The sequence below is a fragment of the Perna viridis genome, chromosome 4 (genome assembly GCF_037379345.1).
Source record: "Perna viridis isolate PV_CMFRI_1.1 ecotype Kerala chromosome 4, ASM3737934v1, whole genome shotgun sequence".
NCBI classification, from domain to species: Eukaryota; Metazoa; Mollusca; class Bivalvia; order Mytilida; family Mytilidae; genus Perna; species Perna viridis.
The window spans coordinates 5,370,728-5,381,087 of NC_142448.1; the positions used below are offsets into that span (position 1 = coordinate 5,370,728).

At 35.4% G+C, this 10,360-nt stretch overlaps 6 protein-coding genes and 1 pseudogene across 6 annotated transcripts; 5 read left to right on the top strand and 2 right to left on the bottom strand.

The window, feature by feature from the left end:
• The first annotated feature begins 358 nt into the window (after positions 1-358).
• Positions 359-905, top strand: LOC148618595 (histone H3). The gene has a single exon (XM_088577660.1). It carries the CDS (start codon positions 359-361, stop codon positions 767-769), a length of 411 nt encoding a protein of 136 aa, XP_088433786.1. The 3' UTR covers positions 770-905.
• Positions 906-2,929: 2,024 nt separating this feature from the next.
• On the top strand, positions 2,930-3,526 carry LOC148618596 (histone H4). Its single transcript, XM_088577667.1, has one exon. It carries the CDS (start codon positions 2,930-2,932, stop codon positions 3,239-3,241), a length of 312 nt encoding a protein of 103 aa, XP_088433793.1. The 3' UTR covers positions 3,242-3,526.
• A 102-nt stretch (positions 3,527-3,628) lies between these two features.
• LOC148618597 (histone H2B) lies at positions 3,629-4,365 on the bottom strand. The gene has a single exon (XM_088577662.1). The coding sequence runs from the start codon at positions 4,257-4,259 to the stop codon at positions 3,882-3,884; it is 378 nt and encodes a 125-aa protein (XP_088433788.1). The 5' UTR covers positions 4,260-4,365; the 3' UTR covers positions 3,629-3,881.
• A 148-nt stretch (positions 4,366-4,513) lies between these two features.
• Positions 4,514-5,153, top strand: LOC148618598 (histone H2A). The gene has a single exon (XM_088577666.1). It carries the CDS (start codon positions 4,514-4,516, stop codon positions 4,889-4,891), a length of 378 nt encoding a protein of 125 aa, XP_088433792.1. The 3' UTR covers positions 4,892-5,153.
• A 750-nt stretch (positions 5,154-5,903) lies between these two features.
• Positions 5,904-6,450, top strand: LOC148618599 (histone H3). Its single transcript, XM_088577661.1, has one exon. The coding sequence runs from the start codon at positions 5,904-5,906 to the stop codon at positions 6,312-6,314; it is 411 nt and encodes a 136-aa protein (XP_088433787.1). The 3' UTR covers positions 6,315-6,450.
• A 2,024-nt stretch (positions 6,451-8,474) lies between these two features.
• On the top strand, positions 8,475-9,071 carry LOC148618600 (histone H4). The gene has a single exon (XM_088577668.1). The coding sequence runs from the start codon at positions 8,475-8,477 to the stop codon at positions 8,784-8,786; it is 312 nt and encodes a 103-aa protein (XP_088433794.1). The 3' UTR covers positions 8,787-9,071.
• A 176-nt stretch (positions 9,072-9,247) lies between these two features.
• On the bottom strand, positions 9,248-10,037 carry LOC148618601 (histone H2B pseudogene; annotated as a pseudogene).
• Between the last annotated feature and the right edge of the window lie 323 nt (positions 10,038-10,360).

Below are 10,360 nucleotides of genomic sequence, written 5' to 3' on the forward strand. Positions count from 1 at the left end.
CTGTAATTCTGAATAAAATTTACATGTGTCCTGATGTTGATGACATTTGTATTCTTTTTTTTTTTTTTTGGTAATTTTTTGCTTTTGTTTTTACAATAAAATTTATAGCAATAATTATTTTTTTTATTCTTTGACATATCACTACCAAAGCTCTACCACCAGACAAAAAAAGTGGATTGAAATTTTTATTTCTTTTGTCCAATGAAAATGCCTGAATCGCAACCAATCACAATGCCTTTTATTATTCTGCGTAACCAATAATTCTTAACTTTTCAAATTTGCGGGTTAACAAAATTAGACCTATTACGGGATTTCGGGTATCACAGTCTAAGATTGTTGAAATCATACATCGTTCGTAATGGCTCGTACAAAGCAGACCGCACGTAAATCCACCGGAGGAAAAGCTCCAAGAAAACAACTTGCCACCAAGGCTGCTCGTAAGAGCGCACCTGCCACAGGTGGAGTCAAGAAACCTCACAGATACAGGCCAGGAACTGTTGCTCTGAGAGAAATCAGAAGATACCAGAAGAGCACTGAGCTCCTCATCAGAAAACTCCCATTCCAGAGATTAGTCAGAGAAATCGCCCAGGACTTCAAGACTGATCTCAGATTCCAGAGCTCTGCTGTCATGGCTCTTCAAGAAGCTAGCGAAGCCTACTTGGTCGGTCTTTTCGAAGACACCAACTTGTGTGCCATCCACGCCAAGAGAGTCACCATCATGCCAAAGGACATCCAACTGGCCCGAAGAATCCGTGGAGAACGTGCCTAAAATGTGAATTTTCACATATCAAAAACGGCCCTTTTAAGGGCCACCTAAATATTTCAAAAAGATTCTTATATTTATGTTATATGTATTATTCTGCACAGTCAGAACTAATTGAAGATAGCCCCCCCTTTTATCCAAATGAATTGACTTGTAATAATTTTCTTTTTTTTTTTAATACAAAATGTATAAAAAAAAATCGCACACGATTAATATTAATAAGTATTGAAATGGCAAGTATGACTACTTGCGAAAACATAAGTAATATTGATAAAATACACATATACCAATTTAAGAAACTGCAATACACAAATATGGCCTAAATAGTTATATTATTCCCATCTCATTTTACTATCCTCAAGTAAATGTGAGCTTTTGGTATATCACAATTGTGCATGTAAAGTTATTTATGTGTTTTGCTTCAAATTCTCCCCTTAAAATAAACACATGTCAACTATTACACACTACAAACATGTATATATGTGTATGAACATTTTTTAGAAGTTCTGAACATTGCTCACTCCATATATCTTTACAACTTGTTAAACAATGGTATTAATATCATTTATCTCCTAAGACCTAACACTATACACAGTTCATAGTGTGTGTGTAGCATATTTACTCTTACTTAAACAGCAAATGCTTCAATTGAAAAAAAATCATGTACATGCAATACACCCTTCCTAAAAGCTAGTTATGATCCAAATATTTAATTGGCCATTTGTAAATTTGTACAAAAAAAAATTATTTGCATGATTACAAATCACACTATACATTTCTGTTGAAGTGGCAGAATACTACTCCAAGTACCATGTTTGAATACCATGCTCTCAAATGTTATATTAGTCGAAACTCCTTATTTTTGTGATGAAATATTGGTATTGGCAGGATGGAGGAGCATACAGTCCCAAACATAAGCCAAAATCATATCATATCATATCCTATCATTTCATAATGTTTGATATTTTAATCCCAGTTCTTACTTGATCATCCTTCAGATGTTTGAATGTTTACTGTACTGCACATTGGCACAAATAATAACAAACATGTTTTTTTTGGGCTCTTCATAATACACTCAACCAAATGTCACATAAGTATGGAAACTTATTTGAGCACAATGTCATATATGATGCATACCCACAAATGTAAACAATTGAAAGAAATGAATTATGTATAGCAAATGATGATTAAAAACTTGATATTTTTTTTCTTTCTTAGTGTTCAGACCTGCCAAAGATATATATATCATAATGTGTAATCTATCCAACAAATACCTAGTTACCCAGAATTTGAGCATAGAGTATATGATATAGTTCAAGTCTTGGCACAATAGCTCATTAAATTTGTCAGACAGGCTTAACGGTTAAAATTGCCACTTAAAATAAGACTTGTAACGGACTTTTGCAAAGGACGAAAGTCCCAAACTCAAATTGTCTCAAAACTTGAACTAAATCTAAGAAATGGATGAATGAACTTTCAAAATAAACAGAACTGAGAAGCTTTATATGCTGTGTGTGCAAGATGCCAAAATTATATCGGCTCTTATTTAATAAGACAGATATATTTCTTCCATATGACAAGGGTTTACTTGGACATTTATTTGCTTAGAACATTTCAGTCTGTTAAATCTTATCAAGGACAACCCCTTCTTATAAAATATGGCAATTCAGCTTGCAGACTTATAAATATTTCATGATTACAATTATTTGCATATCCTTCTATTCGTTCAGAGTAATTCCACATCATGTGCACCTCTGTATCTATGTGTTTAAAATTGGAACTAAAGTTAAACTCAATTTATAAAGAACATTTACTATTATACAGCCACGTATTACAACTTGCAATTCATTTTCAAATAAAAAAGAGAGCATTCATTAGTTTTTAAATAATACTTTTTTTCACAATTTTGAGTGTATAATCATCATAATTTGTAATCAGCATTTCTGAAAAATATTCTTTGTTTTACATTGTATTCCCCCCTTTTTTTGTTTGTTTACATTATTTTCCCTCCGATTAACCAAAGATTATTTGTTATAGTATTAACCAATGGTCGCTTAGCTTTGTAAAATCAAGGTAGCTTTCTATCACGGTCGCGTTATTTGTTTATAGTCGATTTTTTGCCGTCCACTTGCCATTCTACTGATCAATTTCACTCAGTAAGTCAACATGTCTGGACGTGGTAAAGGAGGTAAAGGACTTGGAAAGGGAGGCGCTAAGCGTCACAGGAAGGTGTTGCGTGATAACATCCAGGGTATCACAAAACCAGCTATCCGTCGTCTTGCACGAAGAGGTGGTGTCAAGCGTATCTCTGGGCTTATCTACGAAGAGACCCGTGGTGTGTTGAAAGTTTTCTTGGAAAATGTTATCCGAGATGCAGTCACATACACTGAGCACGCCAAGAGGAAGACCGTCACAGCTATGGACGTTGTCTACGCTCTGAAGAGACAAGGACGTACCCTTTACGGATTCGGAGGTTAAACAGCTTCCTACAGAACATACAATAACGGCCCTTTTCAGGGCCACCAAAATCCTTCAAAAAGATTCTTATATATGATATGTTACATGTAGTTGCCAAAATTTAAGTACAAATGTATAAAATATACGTATCTATAAAAGCTCCCCCCCTCCCTTTTCTTTTTTTACCCACCAAAAATAAAGAAATAAATTCTCACAATAAATACTTATATGCACAACCCAAAAGACCATATTAACGAAAGTTCACATTATGGTATATTTATGAAAGAAATCTCTACAATGATCAAACTAACATTATATTTACTGTCAGGAATTTGAGTACTACGATAATAATCGTACTGCAGATTTAGTTTGTAATTGGTGCCTTATCAGACAACGTTATAATAATACTAACTAAAGTGTGATTTTTCTTTGTATTTGTACATGACAACATAAAGTGTGATTTTTTTTTTTTTGGGGGGGGGGGGGGTTCAATGTTATAATGTTTATAGTACACGGGAATATGTCCGTGTTCAATATTTTCTGTAGTAAAACGGGTAAGTTGAGGTATGTGCTACTGTTATAACATATCAACATAAGAATCTTTTTGAAAGATTTTGGTGGCCCTGAAAAGGGCCGTTAATATTAGACTGCTACTGCTAGTCTACTTGCTGCTGGTGTATTTGGTGACAGCTTTGGTGCCTTCGCTGACAGCGTGTTTGGCCAATTCTCCTGGCAAGAGGAGACGGACAGCAGTCTGGATCTCCCGAGATGTGATGGTTGATCTCTTGTTGTAGTGAGCCAGACGTGAAGCTTCAGCGGCGATTCTCTCGAAGATATCGTTGACGAAGCTGTTCATGATGGACATAGCTTTGGAGGAGACACCAGTATCTGGGTGAACCTGACGGAGAACTTTGTAGATGTAAATTCCGTAAGATTCCCTTCTTCTCCTCTTCCTCTTCTTGTCACCTCCAGCCCGTGCGGCTTTAGCCTTGGTGACGGCTTTCTTAGCTCCCTTTGAACCTGTTGCTTTTGGTGGCATGTTCACTCGCTGACAATAATTCAGTGAATACTGTTGTCATACAAGTAAATTTTGTATTTAAATAACACGAGTGGATTGAAATATGTTTCTTAACGCGAACCTCGCGGAAAACACCGTTACTACTCTCGATAGGACGATCGCACTGATTGGTTCATATTTTGTGCGCTTGTTCAATCCGTTTCGTCGTATAAAAGGGAAACTTGGCCAAAACGTGTGTTATTATTTTTGTTTGAATTCGAACAAGTCATAACACAATGTCAGGACGTGGTAAAGGTGGAAAAGCTAAATCTAAAGCCAAGAGCAGGTCGTCCCGTGCTGGACTTCAGTTCCCAGTCGGTCGTATCCACAGACTGTTGAGGAAAGGCAACTATGCTGAGAGAGTTGGTGCTGGAGCCCCAGTCTACCTCGCCGCCGTTCTTGAATACTTGGCCGCTGAAGTATTGGAATTGGCAGGTAATGCTGCCCGTGACAACAAGAAGAGCAGAATCATCCCCCGTCATCTCCAATTGGCCATCAGGAACGACGAGGAATTGAACAAACTCCTTTCCGGTGTTACCATTGCCCAGGGTGGTGTACTGCCAAACATCCAGGCCGTTCTCCTGCCCAAGAAGACCCAGAAGGCTGCCAAATAAACAGTTTCGTTCATTGAACTATCATATACAACGGCCCTTTTCAGGGCCACCAAAACTTTTCAAAAAGATTCTTACGTTGATATGTACTTGCAGTACGCAAAACACAAACCAAGCTAGTGCCCCTACCCTGTAGTACTATTGTATTTTTTATGATATTATTCTATATGCACGTTGATAAAATATAACCACAAAGTAAAATTTTAACAGAAATAATCATACTAATAAATTCCACTTTTTACTTCTAATTTCTATAATACTTAATATATTACATACTGGAAAAAAATTCATAAAGAATCGATCCGAACTAAAACATACATACATACATACATACATACATACATACATGTTACGTCTGGTCAGAAAAGTTTAATTTTTTTTTATTGATATCAGATTTTTTTTGGTCTTTCACTCCTTTTATCATTGTTGTGCGTTAGAATATTTTAAATACAAGATGCATAAACTTCTTACAAAGTATTAAGTTAGATCACATCTTTCGAAATATTTAATATTTATTTTCCTCTTATTTTAGTATAGTATTAATTTATACTTTAAAAATATAAATATAAAAAAACGCTACAGTACACATTTTCCTTTTATTTTTTTGATAGATTTTGTTTGTTTTTTTTTTTCAACTGGAGCTCAACATACATGTCACTGTAATTCTGAATAAAATTTACATGTGTCCTGATGTTGATGACATTTGTATTCTTTTTTTTTTTTTTTGGTAATTTTTTGCTTTTGTTTTTACAATAAAATTTATAGCAATAATTATTTTTTTTATTCTTTGACATATCACTACCAAAGCTCTACCACCAGACAAAAAAAGTGGATTGAAATTTTTATTTCTTTTGTCCAATGAAAATGCCTGAATCGCAACCAATCACAATGCCTTTTATTATTCTGCGTAACCAATAATTCTTAACTTTTCAAATTTGCGGGTTAACAAAATTAGACCTATTACGGGATTTCGGGTATCACAGTCTAAGATTGTTGAAATCATACATCGTTCGTAATGGCTCGTACAAAGCAGACCGCACGTAAATCCACCGGAGGAAAAGCTCCAAGAAAACAACTTGCCACCAAGGCTGCTCGTAAGAGCGCACCTGCCACAGGTGGAGTCAAGAAACCTCACAGATACAGGCCAGGAACTGTTGCTCTGAGAGAAATCAGAAGATACCAGAAGAGCACTGAGCTCCTCATCAGAAAACTCCCATTCCAGAGATTAGTCAGAGAAATCGCCCAGGACTTCAAGACTGATCTCAGATTCCAGAGCTCTGCTGTCATGGCTCTTCAAGAAGCTAGCGAAGCCTACTTGGTCGGTCTTTTCGAAGACACCAACTTGTGTGCCATCCACGCCAAGAGAGTCACCATCATGCCAAAGGACATCCAACTGGCCCGAAGAATCCGTGGAGAACGTGCCTAAAATGTGAATTTTCACATATCAAAAACGGCCCTTTTAAGGGCCACCTAAATATTTCAAAAAGATTCTTATATTTATGTTATATGTATTATTCTGCACAGTCAGAACTAATTGAAGATAGCCCCCCCTTTTATCCAAATGAATTGACTTGTAATAATTTTCTTTTTTTTTTTAATACAAAATGTATAAAAAAAAATCGCACACGATTAATATTAATAAGTATTGAAATGGCAAGTATGACTACTTGCGAAAACATAAGTAATATTGATAAAATACACATATACCAATTTAAGAAACTGCAATACACAAATATGGCCTAAATAGTTATATTATTCCCATCTCATTTTACTATCCTCAAGTAAATGTGAGCTTTTGGTATATCACAATTGTGCATGTAAAGTTATTTATGTGTTTTGCTTCAAATTCTCCCCTTAAAATAAACACATGTCAACTATTACACACTACAAACATGTATATATGTGTATGAACATTTTTTAGAAGTTCTGAACATTGCTCACTCCATATATCTTTACAACTTGTTAAACAATGGTATTAATATCATTTATCTCCTAAGACCTAACACTATACACAGTTCATAGTGTGTGTGTAGCATATTTACTCTTACTTAAACAGCAAATGCTTCAATTGAAAAAAAATCATGTACATGCAATACACCCTTCCTAAAAGCTAGTTATGATCCAAATATTTAATTGGCCATTTGTAAATTTGTACAAAAAAAAATTATTTGCATGATTACAAATCACACTATACATTTCTGTTGAAGTGGCAGAATACTACTCCAAGTACCATGTTTGAATACCATGCTCTCAAATGTTATATTAGTCGAAACTCCTTATTTTTGTGATGAAATATTGGTATTGGCAGGATGGAGGAGCATACAGTCCCAAACATAAGCCAAAATCATATCATATCATATCCTATCATTTCATAATGTTTGATATTTTAATCCCAGTTCTTACTTGATCATCCTTCAGATGTTTGAATGTTTACTGTACTGCACATTGGCACAAATAATAACAAACATGTTTTTTTTGGGCTCTTCATAATACACTCAACCAAATGTCACATAAGTATGGAAACTTATTTGAGCACAATGTCATATATGATGCATACCCACAAATGTAAACAATTGAAAGAAATGAATTATGTATAGCAAATGATGATTAAAAACTTGATATTTTTTTTCTTTCTTAGTGTTCAGACCTGCCAAAGATATATATATCATAATGTGTAATCTATCCAACAAATACCTAGTTACCCAGAATTTGAGCATAGAGTATATGATATAGTTCAAGTCTTGGCACAATAGCTCATTAAATTTGTCAGACAGGCTTAACGGTTAAAATTGCCACTTAAAATAAGACTTGTAACGGACTTTTGCAAAGGACGAAAGTCCCAAACTCAAATTGTCTCAAAACTTGAACTAAATCTAAGAAATGGATGAATGAACTTTCAAAATAAACAGAACTGAGAAGCTTTATATGCTGTGTGTGCAAGATGCCAAAATTATATCGGCTCTTATTTAATAAGACAGATATATTTCTTCCATATGACAAGGGTTTACTTGGACATTTATTTGCTTAGAACATTTCAGTCTGTTAAATCTTATCAAGGACAACCCCTTCTTATAAAATATGGCAATTCAGCTTGCAGACTTATAAATATTTCATGATTACAATTATTTGCATATCCTTCTATTCGTTCAGAGTAATTCCACATCATGTGCACCTCTGTATCTATGTGTTTAAAATTGGAACTAAAGTTAAACTCAATTTATAAAGAACATTTACTATTATACAGCCACGTATTACAACTTGCAATTCATTTTCAAATAAAAAAGAGAGCATTCATTAGTTTTTAAATAATACTTTTTTTCACAATTTTGAGTGTATAATCATCATAATTTGTAATCAGCATTTCTGAAAAATATTCTTTGTTTTACATTGTATTCCCCCCTTTTTTTGTTTGTTTACATTATTTTCCCTCCGATTAACCAAAGATTATTTGTTATAGTATTAACCAATGGTCGCTTAGCTTTGTAAAATCAAGGTAGCTTTCTATCACGGTCGCGTTATTTGTTTATAGTCGATTTTTTGCCGTCCACTTGCCATTCTACTGATCAATTTCACTCAGTAAGTCAACATGTCTGGACGTGGTAAAGGAGGTAAAGGACTTGGAAAGGGAGGCGCTAAGCGTCACAGGAAGGTGTTGCGTGATAACATCCAGGGTATCACAAAACCAGCTATCCGTCGTCTTGCACGAAGAGGTGGTGTCAAGCGTATCTCTGGGCTTATCTACGAAGAGACCCGTGGTGTGTTGAAAGTTTTCTTGGAAAATGTTATCCGAGATGCAGTCACATACACTGAGCACGCCAAGAGGAAGACCGTCACAGCTATGGACGTTGTCTACGCTCTGAAGAGACAAGGACGTACCCTTTACGGATTCGGAGGTTAAACAGCTTCCTACAGAACATACAATAACGGCCCTTTTCAGGGCCACCAAAATCCTTCAAAAAGATTCTTATATATGATATGTTACATGTAGTTGCCAAAATTTAAGTACAAATGTATAAAATATACGTATCTATAAAAGCTCCCCCCCTCCCTTTTCTTTTTTTACCCACCAAAAATAAAGAAATAAATTCTCACAATAAATACTTATATGCACAACCCAAAAGACCATATTAACGAAAGTTCACATTATGGTATATTTATGAAAGAAATCTCTACAATGATCAAACTAACATTATATTTACTGTCAGGAATTTGAGTACTACGATAATAATCGTACTGCAGATTTAGTTTGTAATTGGTGCCTTATCAGACAACGTTATAATAATACTAACTAAAGTGTGATTTTTCTTTGTATTTGTACATGACAACATAAAGTGTGATTTTTTTTTTTTTGGGGGGGGGGGGGGGGTTCAATGTTATAATGTTTATAGTACACGGGAATATGTCCGTGTTCAATATTTTCTGTAGTAAAACGGGTAAGTTGAGGTATGTGCTACTGTTATAACATATCAACATAAGAATCTTTTTGAAAGATTTTGGTGGCCCTGAAAAGGGCCGTTAATATTAGACTGCTACTGCTAGTCTACTTGCTGCTGGTGTATTTGGTGACAGCTTTGGTGCCTTCGCTGACAGCGTGTTTGGCCAATTCTCCTGGCAAGAGGAGACGGACAGCAGTCTGGATCTCCCGAGATGTGATGGTTGATCTCTTGTTGTAGTGAGCCAGACGTGAAGCTTCAGCGGCGATTCTCTCGAAGATATCGTTGACGAAGCTGTTCATGATGGACATAGCTTTGGAGGAGACACCAGTATCTGGGTGAACCTGACGGAGAACTTTGTAGATGTAAATTCCGTAAGATTCCCTTCTTCTCCTCTTCCTCTTCTTGTCACCTCCAGCCCGTGCGGCTTTAGCCTTGGTGACGGCTTTCTTAGCTCCCTTTGAGTTCTTGGTGATACATTGTACTTTGGAAATCTAATGTAACTTGCTACACCCTCAATGGAACAAGTACAGTAGATAATGTCCTGCTGCCTAAGAATACTCTCTGGCACTGCCAGTTTCCATTGTTATCAGATTGTCTGTATTTTAGAATGGTCAGTGTCTGCTAAATATTGTTACATATCTATCACTGTTGATTCTGATATAGTCGGAATATCCTCAGACCCTGCAACCCTCCTCTTTTTCTTGGATATTCATGTGTAACCCAACATATCAAAATCCAAATAAAAAAGAGGAGCGTCTAAGACTAAGAAACTTTATTTAAAGTCGGTACATATAAACATACAGGGTTGCAGGATCCAAGGAAATTCAGACTAATACTGATACTCACAATGTATCTCCTGGGTACGTAGTCGATTAAAGAGCACTTCAGTGCTCTTTTATTTTATTATTTGTACATATATGCTGACTTTAAATAAAATTTACTTTACTTTACTTTACTTTATATGGTCTGATGGATCTCCGGCTTTATTTCAAGAGACTCTAATGTCCATAGAAATACAGAGTCAAATTGATGCATT